Here is a 21104-nt window from a genome sequence, read left to right on the forward strand (position 1 = left end):
AGATTAGGTCCACACAAAAACCCTAGCTAAGCATTGCATGTTGTACAACCATAGCTGCTTAATGTTTCAGTTATCTGGTTAAGTGTGTTGTGCAAACCTAGCCAATAAGCTCCATATAGGGTGTCACTTTTTTCCTCACATTGGTTGTGTTTGCATGGCACACCAATTATATTTTAATCTAGTGTGTTTGTGAACTCCACTTGTGTGGATCTTGGAGTGTCTGGCTATTGAACATTTGGAGTGTGTGGGCAGCAGATAATTATGTCTGCCTCTTAAACAAGAATGGGCAACCCTTTTCGGGTCCTATATATAATTCAGCCTATGAAGGGGAAGAACTTGACAGTAAGAGTTCTCAATCAGTGGAAAGGGTTACCACATGGAATGGTTTCTTCCTCTTCAGTGGAGATTTTCAAACAGGCTGGATAGTCACCTGTTGGGGATGGTGTAGTGAATCTTGCAGTGTGCAAGGCGTTGAACTGGATGACCTTTTAGGTCCCTTCCAACTCTATGACTCTATAAGGGTCTTAATGACAACACCTGAGAAGACGAGGCTGAAGTTTTTGGGGGTGGAAGTTTTTAGAGGGGTGGTTTTGTTTATACCCTTTTGATGATTTAACACTCTTATTTTGCTGTTTATTTCAGCAAACATCTTACTATTTTTGGAGTGCTTCACAAAAAAGAATTCTAGGGACTGCGTGTCTCTAATGGGTTGCCCACTCTGCTCTAAAATACATGAATGTACTAAGAGTTTTCCTTCATAATATGTAGCAATTTCATTGCTGCAGAAATTAAGTCACGGGTGTGATAAACCATGACATTAGTTCCCTACCTTGTTCATACCCTCCAGCCCTAGCAACTCCCAAGAATGATTATTTCATGTTGGCAATTCTTTGTTTACCATGCTTAACTCTTTTTAAAAGTCTTTCTCCTGAGGATTGGAGCTGTGTCTTAAAAATGCTGTTCTTAAATTCAGTGAAGTTCAGGAATGCTGTTGCCACCACGGATTTTTTTACTGATAGGAAAGGCGTTCCTGGGTTCTCATGTTAAGGATTCTTTTGACAGAATGCTTGTCCAGGTGTGCCTGTACTTCTATTGCAAGTGTTTATGGCGCTGCCTGAAATTTGTGGTGCGGAAACTGACCGGACGATGTGAGCTGCAAAGAATCTGCTATAATATCAAGCCTGGGGCTGAAAGAACTATGAAAATTGGTAAGTACCTTTAGGGCAACTCTTAATATTTACTTTCATTCATCATACTAAGCCGTAAAATGGTTGACTTGTGTGTGGCTTAGTGTGATGTTTGAACCCAGCTTTTGTAGTTTGTAATAGGTGACCTAAGGCTCATCAGCTGGCTCAATAAACCATGAATAAAGTGATATATGTGAACCATAGTTTATATGTTTAGTGTATAGTCACTCTGTATGTCTGTCTGTGTGTATTTCAACATCATTTTGCTTAAAAGCATGTTGTTCTGTTCTAGGCTTCTTCCTCTAGTATCCTCCAGATACACTGGTTTAAGAAAAACTTCCCCCCTTAATCACAATTAAAGGCAATAAAATCTGCAGCTGAAGAGCCTCTTAAAGTTCTCTTCATCTGTGACCACAGGGTGTTTTCAACAGAAGACAAAAGTTAGCAAGCAAGCAAAACATTTTATCTGGTTGGGTTCATCCATCTTATTACATCAGTTTCCTTATTAGGAGCAAACTGGTTGATACAGGAAAAGAACAAACTTGCCTATGACTACACATAGTTATTTCTAACTTTATTTTTTCTGGGGAATTTAGCAAGATAGATAGTAAATGGAACAAAGACCGCTAGTTCTCTTTTCTGGTGTACCCTGTGCTTCTTTAATCAATTAATCAATCTTTAATTCTCTTTATAGTACTTGATCTAATACTGCAATGGTTTCTAGCTTTTTCTGTTGTTCATCCTAAATATGGCTTTAGTTACATCTGCTAATGTTTGGCAATTTCAGGATACTCCATTGGCCATCCTGGGTCAAGACTTTAGGAACTCTAGATTAAAAAGCAAAGATTGTTCTGTTCAATAAAAACTTAATTTACATTACTGAGACAAATGGCTTATTTTTTTTAAAAAATGTATCTTTAACTTAATTTATCCCAAAAAATCTTTTGTATACATGTAAGAATTCAACACTGTTTATTTCCTAATAGAATGTGTCCCATTTTTGGTGCTGAAAGCCCAATGATAAAAAGTTATTATGTGATTCTCTTGGCCACATTGTTAAAAATGCTAAAATGTAATACAAATTTAAAATTTCAAAAATATTTTTCCTAACAGAAACATCATTGAGGAGTTCAAAAAATAAGGTAGGTAAAAGTCTTTGTATTGTGTTCTTTTGGTGCAACAATGTTAGCTCTGTGATCTACATCGCAACAGCAGTATTAGAGCTCAGTCAGGGTTGCAAACAAGACTGAAGGAAAACCCGAATGTAATTATGTTAGCCCTTTATGGATAACTGAAAAAATATAAAGGAAGGAAATGAGATATAACCTCCTAATCTTATTGGCTTCGGGATACCTACCTGGCATAGTTAGAGGGCCTGGAATTGATTGCCTGGTAATATCAATGCTCATTGATATGCCTTAACAAATAGCGTCTTTCACCCTTATCCTTTTGACAGCTGTTGAATATCCATGAGATGGAAATTTGAAGGTTGCTTTGTGCACTCAAGACTATCATTACTATTCTCTCTAATTGTCATTCAGTTAAAGAGAACACAGATGATAGTCTTTATTGGGCACCATGATGCATCATGCACGACTCATAAAAAGGGGTGGAGCTTTGATTGTGTGGTACAGCGCTCATCTTGACTTTTTTAAACTCCCCCTGCCTCTCCCCCCGCCTTCGATGGGCCCTACATGTATTTCAATGCAGAGTTGATCATGATTTGGTATGATGCAAACATAAGTAGATTAGGGTTATACCTCTCATAATAGTTCTAATAATAGAATGTAATCGAAATAATTACATTTCACTCCCTGTGGGAAAACTGATATGAGATAAATTCTTCTGTTTCAGTTGCTCCAAAATTCCACTAGCGTTCATCCAGATGCAATTGAAAAAACTGTAGATGCCATCATAGAACTGAAAAAGATTAACCCAGCTGTAAACCCACAGTAAGTTTTAAGTATGTAGCATTGGGGGAGGGAATATTTCAGGCTTTGCTTTGAACTTCTTTAAAGTTGATTTTCCCACACATTTCCCAGTACAGTACAGCTTTTGGCAAACATTTTGTGAAAGATAATTCTTGGTCCTGATCCCTCATGAGCACCAATGCCACTATCTTGAATAAATCATTTCTTTACTAAAGCTGCTGGTGGCCACATCTGCATCTTTCCCTTAAGCCAATTCTTTATCCTCCCATCTTACCTTGCTTTCTAATGATCATTTCACATATTATGCTTGAAGTGCACATTCCATTTTTAGTTGTTCAGTTAGAAGCAAAGCAATGCAATAAAAATGCTTTTTTTTTTTGGTCAGACAAAATGTACAGAGTTCTTTTGCCTCCAGAAAAGTCCATGGTGTTTTTTTTACCCACCTCTTAAACAAGAAGGGTGCCAATTAGCTGTGAGGACAAACTCCAAGGAAAGCAGTAAAGATGAATTCAAAGATGGCATGTCCACAAGCCCCATTTCTGTTTTTCTCCCTCCTTACAACCACATGGAAAGTTTCCTTCCTGCTGAAGTAAGTAAGTAAGCTGAAGTAAGCAGGCAGGCAGCATGCATAGAAAGTCAGGTTCCTGAGCAGTATATGTTGCCTCAAAAAATGCTGTTTTTCCTCATGCAGAAGAGAAGGAAATAGGCCACCATTCCATACCAAGGTAATATCAGTCATGCAAGGCCAAATTACTGAGTGTGCCATGCCATTTGGCATATCTTTTCACTCTAGGCTAAGTGTATCTCTGCAGGCCTGCCTTTTACAGATTGTAGGGTACAGAAATCTGATTGCAGAGGTTGAAAAGCTGCGTCGAGAGCCATATGATTCTGAAGAGGTTCTGCATGAAGAAATGCTTCTGAAGGTATGTGCTTGAGCTATGCTTACAAGTGAGCTTTATCTCTTCAGAAGGCCATTAATAAAGCCACACACTCACCGTATTGGTAAAAGGTTTTATGTCAGCTTGAGAGCCAGTTTGGTCTAGTGGTTAAGGCACCAGGTTAGAAACCAGGAGACTGTGAGTTCTAGTCCTGCCTTAGGCATGAAAGCTGGCCGGGTGACTTTGGGCCAGTCATTCTCTTTCAGCCCAACTCACCTCACAGGGTGGTGGTTGTGGGGAAAATAGGAGGAGGAAGGAGTATTAGGTTTGTTCATTGCCTTGAGTTATTTATAAAAATAATAAAGGTGGGATAAAAATCTTTTAAAAAAACGGTTTAGACATCTAGTTCTTCCTAAATTCATAGAGGGATTGGAGATCTTCTAAACTGGAGGGGAGGTTATAACTTTTTGCTTATTTCTTTAGCTTCCAGAGGCTGCAGACAACAATGTGATATTGTTAATATCAGTATAACCAAGATTTGCAATCTAAAGTTATGAGAGATAGGGAAATAAAGGGTAAAATGGGAAAAACCTGACCTTTGGGAGCGTTACTAAACAAAATGGCGTCCTAAGCCAATTGCCAGACATCCATGACGCTGAACATACCACAAAGGGCTGAAAATATTGACCTTACCGACTGGGGGTACACTGAGGCCTGCAAATTGGGCACTGGGACCATGCAGGCTGTGACTTGTCCACCCATGAGCTAATCCAACTTCTTCCCCCCAATGTAGGAACTTTAATGTAGAATGTAGAGTTTAGTGTAGAATGGCTTCCTCTGTTCTCTCAGAGGAGCCCAACTTTTCATAGGAAAGAGACTCTGCAGCTGAACAACTCTCACTGTCAGAAAGTTTCTCCTAAAGGAAGCAACATATAAATTAATTGATTAGTATGAGCCAAATCATAAATCTGCTTTTGCAGAAGAAGACCAATGTTAAAGTCATTGCTCTGGTGCCAATAGGCTTTCAGACCCAATTCAGAGTGCTGATTGTTACCTGTAAAATCCTGTACAATAGAACACCAGGATATATCCAGAACCACCGTGCCAGAATTGACTCTGCCTGACCAGTCCAAACTTCTAGAGATGACCGTCTGTTGGTCCACTTCTTTGGAAGGGCAATAGTCAAGTGGCAGGCCTTTTCATTGGCAACCCACAGTTTGGAACATGTTACTATACAGGAACATTTGGCCCCTCCCTTATTGCATTTCCCAAGGCTGTTAAGAGAGTTTTATTCTAGTGTGTCTTTGGTCTTGAACAACTATGGACAGCCATTGTTATGATATTCTATTTTTGCTGTGTAGTTTTGTCTGTCTTATTCTTACTTTTTTGTACATTACCTAGAATCTCAATTAATTGGGGTGGTTTTCAAAATAAATAAAAGAAGGCATGGAAGATGAAGATGACACAGAAGTTGTCACAATTAGATTACTACAATTCCATTTACATTGAGCTGGCTTGAAGATGACTCAGGAGTTCCCACTGGCACAGATTATGCAGCCAGTCCACTTGTTGCCACAGGCTCCTGGACCCAGTTCAGATGTGGGTGATTAATAGTTTCAACAAAGTTCAAAAGTAAATGAAAACCTTATCAAGTGTTTTTTCGCACCAGTTCTCTGAAACTGAAAATATTATAGCCATTTGCTTGCCTGGTATTCTAGCAAGATTCTGAACCTGGCTGAGGCCTGAATATCCTTTTTTTGAGAAGCAAAGCCTCCAGTGTGACAGGTCCCTATTTTTTTTTTTCCTCCCCTGCTGTGCTCTTGCAGAATTGGTATAAGGGAGAAAAATTCCCCTTTATGGCTAATGGTCTTTGTAGCCATTCTGTGATTTGCAGCTTTGCCTAGAGGTTTGTGCCAAGCTAGAGAAAATAGCTATTGAGGCCTGGTCAGGATTCTTGTACCATTTGTGTATTAGAGCAAATAAGATTTCCCAGGGGCCATATTTGAAATGTTTGCCATGTCTAAGGAGAACTCCTTGCTGATCTTTATTTGACATGTTGCCCCAGGATCCTTCAGTACCATGCATAACAATGAAGGCCAAGCCAATGTGGATGGATTTCGAAAAATATCATTGCACACAAGCCTTGTATTATAATATATCTCTGATTTTTCTTTTACTTCTGGAGCTGTGGAAATGCTTGAAACCTGATTCTCCATTGGAAGCTCGGATTTCCAAGCAATGGTGTGAAATTGGTTTCCAAGGTGATGATCCTAAAACAGATTTTAGAGGAATGGGCCTTCTGGGGTTATATAACTTGCTGTAAGTATATTTTTGTTTCTTTCACATAATGAATTTAAAGGTACAAATTATATTTCTTAAAAAACAAAAAAACACCCCTTATCAAGGAAATTCTTCAAACATCTGGAGAATCTGACCTCAGCTCATTGCAGCTATCTATCCCTGTTGATGATAACTGCTTTAAATCAACATTAACATGTCTACAATGTAGGAAAACAGGGTTTTGCATTTAAATACAACAATTACGAAGTCACCAGTTTTGTAACAGGAGTATCCAATCTCTGTCTTTTCCATCCTCTGGTGCTCTTATATAATGATTTACCGTATTTTTCCAACTATAAGACGATACTTTTTTCTAAAATCCTTACGCTAAAAATTGAAGGGCGTCTTATTCAAGGAAGTCAGCCAAGGAGAGAACCGCGCGGTTGCAAAATTGCCCATACTTTGTGTCTGCAAACAGGCTTCCTCCTATTGCTAGCCTCCAGTCACGAGTGAAATAGCTTGACTCTGCAAATGGACTTCCTCCAATCACGAGCCTTATGTAACTGACGTCAGCTGATGCTGAACAAACCAATTAGAGGAAGTCTGTTTCCAGAGACAAGCTATCGGCAGTTTCACTCGTGATTGAATGTAATCAGTTATGCAAAAGAGCGTGGAAATAGAGTTGCAGAGAGACGTTTTGGACCTCCTCCCACCGAGTGTATCAGGTAAATGTTAACTAATTACTAAATAAAAATGTATTCTGCGCTATCTTTAAAATATTGATTTCTTAATTTTGGGTTGGAAAAGTGGGGGGCGTCTTGTACATGGGGGCGTCTTATTGATGGGAAAATACGGTAATTCTTTAGTTTGTGTATGTTCCTATACGTTTTCAGACAAATTAAGAATATTTCCTTTCATGCATTTAGTTAGATTATTTTTAACAGTTGTGTATCCCATCTGTTCCATCATGTGTGGTGCAACGGAAAGAACAGGTCTCAGCTTCTCACACACACAAAGAGGTTTGTCTGTTCATTCTAACTATATGAATGCAATTCCAGATGTTGAAAAATATACCTGAAATGGATGTGATGATGTCATTCAATATTGACACATGGCGTGTGTTTTTCCCTCTCCCATCCAGATACTTTGCTGAGCACAATGGTCCTGCAGCTCAGCAAATTCTCTTAGACTCTCTTCAGCCCAAATATAGGTAATGTTTAAAGCTGGAAATAGCAGCAGCCTCTAATAAATCATTTGAAATATCAATTTGCATCATTTTTATTCTTGATGTAAAATACTCTGTTTTCCTTGTATTCTTTTTTTTTTTAACTTGGGGATGGGGGTGGGGTAAAACACCTTGTTTTTACATATTTATTTCACTAACAAATCATGAACATTAATACATGTTTATACTTTTTTTACTTATTTTCTTTTCTTTTTTCATCTTTCACAATGAAGGGAAATCACTAAAGAGGAAATAAGGTATATATATATATTCCTTTTCTATTTTATAAGCTTTGAAATAAAGTTTGGGAACAGACATAAAGGGGACCCAGAAGCACAGACCCAAAAAGATCTGAGAAGTTGGCTTCTAGAGTCACTGGGAGTCAGGCACTATATAAATTATTATTATTAATATTATTATTGAAGTCCCTGAAGGCTTCCTTGCAAGAAGACCCTGGTGAGGGAGAAAGGAGTGATTGCATATTCTAGGTCCAAATGAGGACAAAGAAGAAGGTCCGGGAATAAAAAGAACCAAGAAAGAAAGGTTGAAAGAAATGAGCATGTTTTCCCTACCAAAGATAAGGCCGAGGGAGGACTTGATAGCAGTTTGAATATGTGTGTCTCTGTAAAAGTGTAAATATTCTGAAGAACTTTCAGATAAAAAAAATGCAAAGTCTTATTTCTAAGAGGGCAGGTCTTGATCTAATGAGCTTAAGTTATAGAAGGCTAGATTTTGGCTTAATCATATGAGAAACTTCTTAACAGTAAAAACGATTCAGTGACTGGAGAAGATGTCAACAGCCATCTCTGTTCCAGGATTTTCTTCATCTGTGAGGTTTGAGTAGATTCCATGGTCTTCTCTCATATCTGTTTGTAAGTCCCCTCCCTTCCTTTTTCATTCCTACAGTACACAAGGGGGATACTTTTTTCAAGTCCTACAGTTGGGTTGCTTCCTGGGGCACCTCCTGAAAGCCAGATGAGATGACTAGCTGAAGCCATTTCTTTCCAAAACCTTGCTCATAAAGCAAAATATGGCTTCTCAGTGATTTGTTCTCAATCACTTCCTGCCTTTGCATGAAGAAAACAAATCTTTTGGGAAGGGGAGAAATGTCCACCTGAGGGAAGCTCCATGAGACAAAAGTTATTTTCCCTGTGTGAAGCACTGTTTTATCTCCTACCTTTTCCCAGTTGGGTTTCATGGATTTACTTACCCTCTGCTTCCAGATGTAGGCTTAAATTAGTGCTCCAGTATTTATGTATTCTGAACATCTGTGATTAGGTACTTTTTTATAGGTACCTAATACCCTACTTCTTTTAAAGACTTCTTCCAGCTAGGGAGCATTTGCATGACATGGAAGAAAATACTGATGAATTAATACCAAAATAGCACTAAAGAGAGAGACTGGTAGGTTGGTCATTCCAACCAATTGGAATAGTCTAGACCAGCTCACTGTAATAAGGACAATGTTTCCATTATTGTTACTACTGTTATTTATTTATTACATTTATATAGCACCATAATCAGAATCAGCTCATACCAGTTTTACAATAAAATAAAATGAGAAAACATACAATATAATAACAGACAATAAAATGGTAACAGCTATAACAACCTAAAGCACCAACCCCAGTCTTCACTAGGGTGACAGTTAACATTCAAAGTCACAGAGAAAACTTGAGTTTTGATCACCTTTCAAAAAGATGTCTGAGTTGGTGTCAATCAGACGTCTTGGGGAAGCTGTTCCACAAAGGGAAAGTTCCCGCAGGAAAGCACTGTCCCTGGATCCCACCCCTCTCCCCACACATATGTGGGGAAGTTTAAGAATCCCCAACCAGGACAAGCATATAGGACAGTCTGGTTTCATCTGGAGGAGACAATTCTGAGAGCAAAGTCATTTAGGACTTTATAAATTAAGTTTGAATTGTGCCCAGAAATCTATCAGAAGCTAGTCCAGGACCTGCAAGATGTTACATGTTTGTAGCGACTAACACCCACCAGCACGCAGACTGCAACATTTCATACCAATTGCCATTACTGGATAGTCTTTGAAAGCAGCCCCCTGTAGAATTAATGGCAGTGGTCTTTTTTTTTTTTTTTTTAATAAAACATCCCATGGTATGTGTGCCCATTCACAAAATGGATGCTATGGGGACCCAGCTAGTCACAAAGCTTCTATTAATAATCAAAGAAATACCGCAATTAAGGCCATCCACTCCAGCATGGACTCAGTGCAGAAATGCCAGTTAAAGCATCCCTAACAACTGACCGTGCAGCTTCTGAACACAACCTGTGTGAGGTAGCAGTTATGATGTTGGACTAGTCCAGTGTTGTCCAAACTTGGGCACTTTAAGATGAGTGGACTTCAACTCCCAGAATTCCCCAGCCAGCCATGCTGGCTGGGGAATTCTGGGAGTTGAAGTCCACTCAAAGTGGCCAAGTTTGGACAACACTGGACTAGGGTCTGGAAGATACAGGTTCAAGCCCACTCTCAGCCATGGAAACTCATGATAATTTGGACCAGTCATTCCCTTTCAACCCTTATCTTTATCCTTACAGGGTAATTGTTTGGAGAAAAAAATTGGAGGAAGTGCTGTATCAGCTGCCTTGAGCTTCCAGAAAACAGACAATCATTTAACAAGCGGTGAAGGTTTACCACCACTTTGTGTAATTATTCCATTGTCAAATTACTCCTACTGTTAGGAAAATTTTCCTCACATTCAGTTGGAGTCTGCCTTCCTGTAAACTTAAACCTGTTACTCTGTTCTACCCTCCAGGATGATAGAGAACAGGTCTTGTGGGCTTCCTTTCTTCTGATGCTTGGGGAGTGTTATCAAATACACTACTGCACCCCACCCCAGTCTTCTCAAGGTTAAAAGTTTCAGGAAAGCAAACTAGGACTAACAACCAATCAGCTTTCCTTCCTCCTTTTCATAAGCCAATGGGACCAGTTCCAAACAAAGCATTAGACCAGTGTTTCTCAACCTTGACAACTTTAAGGTGGATGAACTTCAACTCCCAAAATTCCCCAGCCCAGAGTGCTTTCTGTTGTGTGATGCTACTTCTAAGACCGATGAAAAAGTGGTATCAAATATAAAAAGAGAAAAAACCAAGTATGTGTATTAGCCAAAATGATGGCCCTACTGCAACCCATAATTAATAGTATATTATTTATTATTCTAGTACAGTAGTATTTATACATCTACTACAGTTCGTTCTTAGCATGTCTAAAGAAATAATTGATTTTTAGATTACATGATGGAGTTGGTGGGAATTCATGAAGTATTAGCCTGGGTTCCCACACTATCATAGTGACAATTGGAGAAAAAAGTATCCTACTTAAAATACATAGAATGAAAAGTTTTGAAACAATTTGAAGGATTGAAGTATTATAACAGCATGAACCAAGCTTCCATTCTGGAAAATTGGGGATGGGGGGCTGAAATCCAAATGTGATAGTTAAACCATTGTAATTTTATTCTACCATCATTTGGGATTTTCATTACACGTGTTCTCAGTTGTGTGTTGTGACTTGGTTGACTGGTGCCTGCTAAACGTTACAACCGTTCTATCTTTTCTTTGTTGAAGTTAGTATTATTTAAGAAGTGAACTAAAACCCTACATTAAAATCCTCCATCCTCATTAGAAGCAACAGATTTGGTAGTCATTGGTTTTCAGATGTTAAAGGAAATGGTATAACGGATCTCCTCTAGCTGAAAGTATAGTCTAGAAACTACCACTGAGCATTTCTAGTATTAACTCTAAAACATCTGAAATGTCTTAATTCCTACCACTTCACCAATATCAAGTTTCTCCTTCTTCACTCCCGGTTAAAAATAATTTACTTTTTCTTCCAGGAAGGTGTTGGGTAATTGTCATGCAAAATGTAATGGTGTAATCACCATGTCCCATTTCAGTGTACCCCTTTTTTTCCCCCAGTAATTCAGAAAAAGTTGATTCGGTCTATCTATAGCTTTGTAACCTCGTTTATTTTCCTTTTAGGCAGGTTAAGATAGGGGGGAGATAGATTCAAAATCACTCCTTTCTCTTTTCACAATCTTTTCAGGCAAGAAGCCTCTTGAGATGCAACTGACCTTGCTTGAGGACTGAAAGGATTATTTATCCCTTTGTTTATTTTTAATGATAATGAGAGCTGCAGTTTCCCATCCAGGTTTAGGGGAATTCACTTGCCAGAATCAAATGACATACATACACATTATCAGGAATGTGGGGGATCATGTGTAAACTAGTTTTCAGATGTTTTTAAAAAATTCCACATGAAGGCAATACATTTTCTTCTTTTCTCCTTCCAATAAGTAATGCAATTTTCTCTTTTTAAGTGATTTGTGTCTTACCTGCCTTCGGAAATACCAAAGGCTATAGTCAAACTTGCTCAGAAGTGAAAGAAATATAGAGTCTTCTCATATTTTTTTCTCCTTAGTGTGCCCTTTTTTTTAGGCTGCATTGGCAATAAATGTCTTTGATGCAAAGGGGGTCAGAGTCACAGAAACATTTTATTTTGCACTGAGAAGAATGTTGCAGTGATAGGTTTATAAGCAAAATAAGTTAAAGTGGCTTCAGATAGAAACAGTTTAAAAACCCATCCCAAAAGCCAGAATAAAATGCTACCAAGCTGATTATTTTTTCCAGTGTGGTGACATACTGTAGGGAGAGAACCATTTTTCATTTGTAAATCACCCCCTTATTTAACTTTTTCAGCAAATACAGCAAGTCTGAATGGGAAAAGAAAAAGTTTGATAAAGCTATTGGGTAAGTGCAACATTCCAAACCAGAAATTTTATTAGAGTAATCCTTGTTTACTGATAATTTTCTAGTTAAAACCCTGCTCACCCTGCTTCCCATAGAATTGTAGGAGAATATTCCTTATCTTCCAGAAGATTGAAATAACTCTGCTTCATGCAGTTCATTCCTTGAAGGCATTAACTTGCAATGTGGTAAGAGTGCTCTCCTTAGCTGTTGATTTTAATAATCTCCATATTGCCATCTGTTGGGGAGCCAATATGTTGTAATGTTTACCATGCTGGTCTAGAACTATACTAGAACAGGTTCAGGTCCACCCTCCCCCAAGGAAGTTCACTGGATGACTTTGGGTTAGTTATTCTCTCTCTCAGCCCAGTGCAGTGTTGCTGTAGAGATAAAATGAAGGGGAGCTGTGTACGCTACCTTGAACTCCAGGTTAAAAAATGGGCTGTAAGTCTTTGTTGAAGAATCCTGTGCTGTGCTGCTTGTCCTGAACTCTCTCTGAGACTCCTTGAACTGTTAAAGCGAACATCCTGGAAGAGAGCAACAGCAAACCATTTGTGTAACACTGGATGCACTCCAGTCACCTAGAGTCAAATTCAGCTTGAATGCAACTTCATATTTACTCTGAGGTTTGTGAAAAGGGGTGCATGTACCACCAAATGTGGCTTCCTTGACAGTTGGTCCTGAAATAAGTGTTACGAGATACAGGCTCAGAATCTGCAAAGGGGACTAATTGTCAGGGTACTTGTGAATCTCACCTCCTTCCTGATAATATTTCAGTATGAAATTATTTTATGTACAAACTGCATTGTAACTTTCTCAAAAGGGCAGGTGTCAGTGAGCATGTCCATTCCAAATGATTCTGTATATTTGGCAGGTGACATATTTGTCCAAACATTTTGATGAAGTGGGTTTCTCATCTTTGAAATCAGGCTTCATCTCCTTATTTCTGTCATGGGAGAAACAGTTGTTCAACAAGGATAAGTTGCTACCAAGAAAACTTTCAATAGAAGCATTTCCAGTATTAGCACCACTGTTATTGCAATGAGATTTGCTTGCTAGGTTTGTTTCAGTAAAGCAAACAGATTTATAATAGTGCTTGTGGGATTGATTATGTGCCACCAAGTTGTTGTCAACTCTTAGCATCCACATGATAGATTTTCTCCATGATGATCTGTCCCTAACCTGGTCTTTCAGATCTTCCAACGGTGCACTCATTGCCACTGAGTTCATTCCCCTTGCTGTTAGCCATCCTCTTCTACGCTTTCCTTCTACCTTTCCCAGCACTGGAGCCTTCTCCAGAGAGCTGAGTCTTTGCATAATGTGTCCAAAGTAGGAGAATTTGAGCTTGTCATTTGTGCCTCAACTGAGAACTCTGGGTTGATTTGTTTGATGATCCATCGGTTTGTTTTCTTGGCTGTCCACAGTATTCTTGTGGGATACAGCCCCCTTTTAAATATGTCATGTAAAAGTTGCTATTAAATAAACTAGATAAATGCAAATTGTTGCAGTCATTGATTACCTGTGCATAATTCACTTCTGAAGAGTTTCTTTTTAACAAGTACACTCTATTTTTTGCTGGTCATACTCTGATATTGAAAAAAAAACCATGAGACAGGAGGTAGACATTCAACAAAAGATGGCAGATTCAGACTTTCATAATGGTATGGAGCTATAACTGAAAAATGAAAATAGAAGTCAAACTCTGTTTAACATTACTTTTTGGAGACAGGCTTTACTGTGGATTTTCTAGATGTAATAGTTCCATCAGCTTTAGTTTCATGCCTTGTAATATCTTTTCTGTATTTCTTGCAGATATTCTTTTGCTATTGTTGGCATCAACATAACAGAGCTTGCATACAACCTGCTTGTGAGCGGTGCTCTGAAAACACATTTCTACAATGTTGCTCCAGAAGCTCCAACGTTATCTCATTTCCAGCAAACATTTTGTGAGTGTGTGTGTGTGAGAGAGAGAGAAAAAGACAGAGAGAGAGAGAGAGAGAGACTATTTCTCTGCGTAAAAGAGAGAGAACGATTGTGTGTGTAGGCACAATTTTTATTAAAATCACAGGAGATCAATTATGCAAAGTGCTGTTGCATTCCACTGACTAAATTTATCCTTTATATTAAAACTAATATATGTTCTTAGAATGACCAACGTTTGGCAGTAATAGATCCGCTTCATGGGAAATAAGCTAATCTGTTTTGTGAGGAATTTCATAAGAAGTGAACACTTTTCCTATTTTGGCAAAAGTTGACTTGTCTCCAAACAACTAGAAACTTATTAGCTTCTAAGATCCTGTCTGAAAAACCTATAAATTTTGTTTTCCCTCTTACATTAGATTTTTCAAAAGTTTACTGGTAGAGGCATCTGAAATATTCCAACACTGAACCATTTGGATCTCAAAACAACCTATTCTGAACTTCAAGTGGGCTGTTCTGTCCTCACTAAAAATGTTCCAATCCTGAAAGAGGGTCATCCCAAACTTGAAACCAGCTGTTTAGAGAACCTACAGAAATGGGATATCAGGTCATCCATCCCATTTCAAGTTCAAAATGGTTTGAACCTGAAATTTTTTTATACCCCTACTTGTTGATAATAAGAACAAAGTTCTTGTTACTACAGAGAACTAAAAACACTATTTATAGCCTTAGTGCAACCTCCCCAAATCCTCAGGATGTATGGAGATTGCAGTTCTTAGAATTCCCAACCATGTGGCCTGCGGACAATAGAAGGTTAAAGAAGACTGAACTTACAACTCAGTGCTGATATATATGTAGGTCTATACCCTACCCCAAACATGGATACATACCCAAAGCTACTTCCCCAATTCTTGTCATCACTGGATCTACATTTGGAATGGTAAAAAGTTCTTTCCCCCCAGTGGTCCTGAACAACAGCTTGGTGGTGAACTCTTCGAAGCATGCACATAGGAAGAAGAGCTCATGCCACATTTAAAGTATAGCCTCCCATTAAAAGTTATTTAAGCAAGAGAGGACTACTAATGGCCCCAATCCCCTTTTTTGTACCTACTCTATTAAAATTGTTGGCAGATGTTCCCACCACTTTGGAAAACATGCACACACACACACACACACAAACCCTGCAGCAAAAGTTTCACAACACACACGCAAGATAACCCCTAAAAATTCCTATCTTCCTGGAGTAAAAAAGCAGGATTTCTACCATCCCCTCTATGTTTGACTCGGCACCAACCATTTTGCCTCATTACCCTGTCTGTTACCCCTTAAAAAAAATGTTAAGTTAAATCCCCATCCGCCCAAATGTGCTCCATCCTTTAAAAAAAGAGGATTGGTTAAAACTGAAAACTCAGAGAAGCAATCTGCAGCTTATTTCGAAGAGTGTCGCAATATAAGACTACCTTTAGGCTTGCTAAAGATGGAACAAATACTGTAATTGTCATGCCTAAAATGCATGCTTATATTATTTTGTGAATTGTGTTGCTATCAAAGTGAAGAATGATGGTGCCCTAAAAAGATTTGCTAATTAAGAATTTGGAACTGCTTGATTGATAACTTCCAGTCTGAATATTAGCAAGGCTAAGGAAGGATAATTTAGAGTAATGCTATATTACTATCTAGCAGCACGGAGGGGCTTTTTGGAAGAGAAATAGTATTCAGCATTGGGGGGGAAAACTCCAGTGGTACTGATCAGCTTTATCCCTCCCCACATAATATACCATCCATAAACATTTGAGGTCATTTCTATTGCCTGTGAGTTAATGAAATTGGATCATTTTTTCTTGTTCTAATTTTCTGCCCATTAGTCTCTGCAGGAGGATTAGTCCAGAAAAACAGTTTTGAAATGTCCCCCAGATTCCACTTTTCTGTGAACTGTTTGATGATTAAATCCTTTGTGAATCTTGGAGAATATTTAACATCATTCAGGACCACCTGCACAAATGTGGCATCAGGATAGCGCATGTTATGATTTGCCAATGCCAGCAGATGGTGCTGTGTTATTTCTGCAGTCATCAAACACCCATTTTAACACTGTCTTCCAATTCTGTCCCAGCCTATTCTGTTCCTCGCTCTTTCTGTAATAACATGGCCCTTGGCTAGCTCAGGATTTTAACACACCAGAGAATTCCCCTGTGGTTTCTGCATAAGCTGTGACAGTTTCCATTCACTAAGCACAGCTAGATTTCAAGAGAAAGAAGTCGTGCATTTCAGATCTTTTTTCAAAATGTCCCCTTGGGTAAAGAATGGTAGTTAGACTAATGTTGCTTTGCAATTATCAGGTCAAATTCTGACTGTCTTTGCATGCATCCATCCATTCCCACTGGCCTCTATTGTGTTTACCTGTGTGAAGCTCAGCCATCATCGGTAACACCGAAACAGAGTTTTTGGCGCTCCCATTGTGGTAAAAAAGTGGATTACTAATTTCTTTTTATCTAAAATTGCTAGATATAAAGGGATGATGCACAGTTTCAGAATGGAACAAGTACAGTTAATTATAAACCTGCCAGAAATACTGTGTTCCTTTTTTCTCTCTGTGTGTGTGTGTATGTCAATACATTTAGATGGATGGATGGATGGATGGATGGATGGATGGATGGATGGATGGATGGATGGATGGATGGATAGATAGATAGATAGATAGATAGATAGATAGATAGATAGATAGATAGATAGATAGATAGATAGATAGATAGATAGATATTGTGTGTGTGTGTGTGCATGTAGCATATATTTTGGGACCTCTTGATCTCTTGGAAGAAATATTGGCTCAGCATTCATATTATTTTTTTTCCCCTGATTGAAATGGCTGCCATGCCTGAATTGGAAATTCTCACGTACAACAATTCTCCATTGGCTACAAATGGACATTTTCCATTCATATCCTTGGCTTTAAATAGTTTGTTCAAAAGGTGCTCCTCTGTTGCTTTCGGAGGCTTCCTGCACTGCTAGTTTGACACAGATTCTGCTAGAAAAACCATTTGAAAGGATAGTTTCACGTTTTGGTGGCTTTTTTCAATGCTCTTTGGGTAGAGCTGAGAAACACCTTTGCAAACATACTTTGAGAAATACCCATGTGCTGTATTTTTTTCCCTGGGCTCACTCTACCAGAAAGTAAGTTTTTAAATCCTTGTACCTTCTGAACTTTTGCTCTACCAGAATTCCAACCGCAGGGCTTATATTTCATTTTTCCAGTGCAAATGCAGAATTTAAACGCACAGTTTAAAATGATTGTTTAAAACAGGCAACTAAGCTGTTTGGTTTTGGTTTTGTGTGGTTTGTGTTCTCCTGCATCCGTAGTACTACCAAAGTAAAGTCATACCACTAAACGATTAATGGATTAGATTACATTTAGAAGGGGAATAGTAGAAACTGTTTATGGACCGAAGGAACACCTGGTTCACTTGACTTCCAATCCTTTGGCTTTTTGTTCCCTTAGGCTATTTGATGCATGAATTTCATAAATTCTGGATTGAAGAGGATCCCCTGGACATAATGGAGTTCAATCGGGTGCGAGAGAAATTCCACAAACGAATTATCAGGCAGCTCCAGAATCCGAATATGGCATTATGCCCTCACTTTGCTGCCTCAGAAAGCTTGATCAACCTGTAGCCATTCCCATGGCTTGGTTTGGAAACACTCTCTCGTTCTTGTGTTATGCCACCATCTAGAGATAAATTGCTGATGTATTGAATGATCACGGCAAGTGCATGCATGCTTCTCGATGCGGTATTCATCTCTCGCGCTCTCTGAACCTCCTCCCACTGCTCCTCTGGAGAGCTTGGTCACTGACAAAGAGAGCTCATATTGCAATATCTTGCAGTGTTAAACATTTTGAATGGATGTCCTGTATTTTTTTCCCTTTCTGTTGGGCTCTTATCCCCTCCCTTTCCCACTGCATAATTCATTTAATGAAAGAACTGTATTTCTCTAGCTTGGGGTGGGGGGGGATTTTATTTCTTTTTGTTTATATATACAGAATAGTTTTATTTGGAAACTTGTACTATGGAAGCCTTTTAACTCCCTTTGTTTTATGATAACTGATCCTTTTTTTTAAATGGGCATGATCCAGTTGTAGTCACCTTTTGAACCGAATGGCACTGAAGTCAAGAGGACTGAAAAGTGCTTGCTTTAACTGGGATCATGCATTTGAACATTATTTAGAAGACAGTGTACATGACTTGAGCCTGACCTTGGCAAAATACATTAAATGTAATGATTTCTCCCTCATGCAGACATGCATGCTTCATGAAAAAACAATAGTAAGATTTATAATAAAAGCGTGTGAATAATTTTAACATACATAAAGAATTTATAATGAGGCTGCGTTGGTAGGAGGGTTGAGGAATTTGAGGGAATGAATTAAATTGATAAGAGTTCAAAAAAAATACACCGATGTAAGCAAGTCTCTGGCAACCTTCTGTAATTTGGTGATCTTCATATGTGCTGGACTGATTCATTAGAAGTTTACATCGGACCACTGTCACCATATTCAGCTAAACTTTGAAAATGCAGGATTCATGGGTTGTATTTCTGCATGTCTGAATGCAATTTGATTGTGTGAGAGTGTGTTCTTGATTGTTTTAAGGGGGCAAAACTATATTTTCTTCATTTTTCAATTATTGAATTTTGGGCTTGGATTGTCAGCTCTGTTCCTAGCTGAAAGGAATTAACAAAGAGGCACGAAGTGAGTAAACCTAACTGGTTATTAAGCAAATGACAAGGCGATTTAAGGGAAGAAAACATGCACATTCTGTATAGAACATTCTCATAAAATTGTGCTGAAATGACTGGTAGATGCATCATCTTTTCCATGAAGCTCATGCAAACATTCGTTGTTTTTTTTTTAAAAAAATGGGCTTTCAGAGGAACAACTCCATTTGGATTTTCCTCAGCTCCTCTGACACCATGTGTAATCTACACTCAGTTGTATTTGCCATGCCATTTCATACTGTATCATGATATTTTTTTTAACCTTCTGACTGTTATAGGGTAGGTTGTGAAGTTGCTTGCATAGCAAGATTGAATTTGAGGTATTGCCTAATTATTTGTGGATTATATGAATAAATGACATCATTCCAAACAGGAAAATGGTGTGGAGCTCATTATTTAAAATGAAGCAGTGTTAAGTGTTACTGCTCAGGTATATATAAGAATAGGACTCGAGCAGAATGATACCATGTGATTCAGTTGTGTTCACTAAGGAGAAGTAGTGTATTTTCTTTTCCTAGTAATGTGGTAGAATCCAGATTCAACTAGTTTTAAATACACATTTGGGGAACCCACTTTAACTTGGCTCATTTCAGAATTTGTAGGAAGTCCATGGAGACAAAACCCTCTCCTTTGAATGACAGCAAGGTGAGTTTTATCTCCTTGCTTCCATCTAGTGCTTGCCCAGTTTTAGTAGCCCAGATGTGGTATAGTGGACCTCTATTCTCTTGATTGCAGTGGGTTAAATAAATCTTCCCATTACATTTTCCATTGCCAGTTTTTTTAACCTGGGGGCAAAAATCAAGGAGATGGAGATTGGAATAGTTGCACAATAGCCCTGTGTCTGAAAGCAACCAATCCGGTCTCGTCAGGGTCTGTTCTTAAGCCACAGTGGCTGAACTCAGAGCCACAAATAAGAAAACTACGTTTAGAATTAGTGTGATCTATAAATCTAGCTAATCATCATCAACATAATTTATTAAATGTATAGACTACCCAACTCCCAACAACTCAGTGTTGGGATAAATCATGCATGATATAGAATTTTGTTGCATGTACACATGCTGAGGAACCATGTTGAGTTGCTTTCTGAAGTTTTTGGTATATAAATGAGAGAAATAAACCCAACAGAAAACCAGACACCTGGAGCTGCTACTTTGGCCAATTTATAAAGAAGCTAAAGCTATATATCAGTATCCTACAGCTCACCCATTGTTTCTCTGGGTCCCAACAAATGGGGTATTTGGTTTGCAGTTGAACATCCTATGGATCTAAGTAATCTAGCTCAATGTGTACACAAAGAGTCTCAGGAACAACTTAAGAAAGATTACCTAAAATCCTGGGGAGCTGCTGATAGTCTCTGCAGAACAGATAGAAAACTTGTTCTTCAAACATTCTGGACTACAGTTCCCATGAACTATAGTCAGCCAGAACTGATTATGGGAATTTTAAATTTAATTCTAAATACCTGGAGGGTGTTTCCCAACATTGGCAGCTTCCCAGTAGTGTGGACTTTAACTCCCAAAATTCTCATCAAAGTTTATGCTGGCTGTGCAATTCTTGGATTCAGTTCCACACACCTGGAAATTCCTAAGGTTGGGAACCACAGGCAGTTGGTTTACCTTTGGCATAGACAACACTGAGTAAGATTGAGAAATGATGTAAGATGGCTACATTCTTTCAAAGTTGTAGCACATAAAGTCTTTGTCATCTGAAGACGGGGTTGAACAGGTACATTTAAAAAGTTTAGATAGGGTAAGATTCAACTTATATATACATATCCATAAATCAGGTCTTTGCTGCAGAGTCACATGTAAAACAATGCTTGAAAGTGTAAACAGTTGAAACTGGTTAAGATGGGAGATCACCAGGTAATTTGAGGGCAGTAGGTTAAATTGGGAAGTAGAAAAAAGATCTTGGAAGAAAATGGCAAACCACTTCCATATTACTGAAGAAAATCAAATGGACGTAGCCATGTGGTCATCAGAAGTCAAGCTTCACTCAATGAAACCTTTACCTCCAGCAGAAATAACACAACTTCAGAACTGCTGATCTCTTCATTTTTTCCATATAAACTACCCACTTCTTTTAAAATAAGTTGCTCTCTGACAAATCATCCCAAAAATGTCATTTAAAACTGGATGTGTGTCAG

At 38.5% G+C, this 21104-nt stretch overlaps 1 protein-coding gene across 1 annotated transcript; it reads left to right on the forward strand.

The window, feature by feature from the left end:
• The first annotated feature begins 1063 nt into the window (after window positions 1-1063).
• ELMOD1 (ELMO domain containing 1) lies at window positions 1064-19321 on the forward strand. The gene is made up of 10 exons (XM_025173880.2): window positions 1064-1208; window positions 2301-2329; window positions 3042-3139; window positions 3912-4041; window positions 6182-6315; window positions 7418-7486; window positions 7735-7758; window positions 12218-12268; window positions 14078-14211; window positions 17682-19321. The coding sequence occupies exons 1-10, from the start codon at window positions 1064-1066 to the stop codon at window positions 17852-17854; spliced, it is 987 nt and encodes a 328-aa protein (XP_025029648.1). The 3' UTR covers window positions 17855-19321.
• Window positions 19322-21104: the final 1783 nt, after the last annotated feature.

This window comes from Python bivittatus, unplaced genomic scaffold (genome assembly GCF_059951505.1).
Source record: "Python bivittatus isolate LINGU-HERP-01145 unplaced genomic scaffold, Pbiv_v1 ctg000340_np1212, whole genome shotgun sequence".
Lineage (NCBI taxonomy): Eukaryota > Metazoa > Chordata > Lepidosauria > Squamata > Pythonidae > Python > Python bivittatus.

Coding starts and splice junctions, on each gene's coding strand:
- ELMOD1 (XM_025173880.2), top strand. CDS start 1,064: ATGCTTGTCCAGGTGTGCCTGTACTTCTATTGCAAGTGTTTATGGCGC. Junction 2,330..3,041: donor TGAGGAGTTCAAAAAATAAG/GTAGGTAAAAGT, acceptor CTTCTGTTTCAG/TTGCTCCAAAATTCCACTAG. Junction 6,316..7,417: donor CTGGGGTTATATAACTTGCT/GTAAGTATATTT, acceptor TCTCCCATCCAG/ATACTTTGCTGAGCACAATG.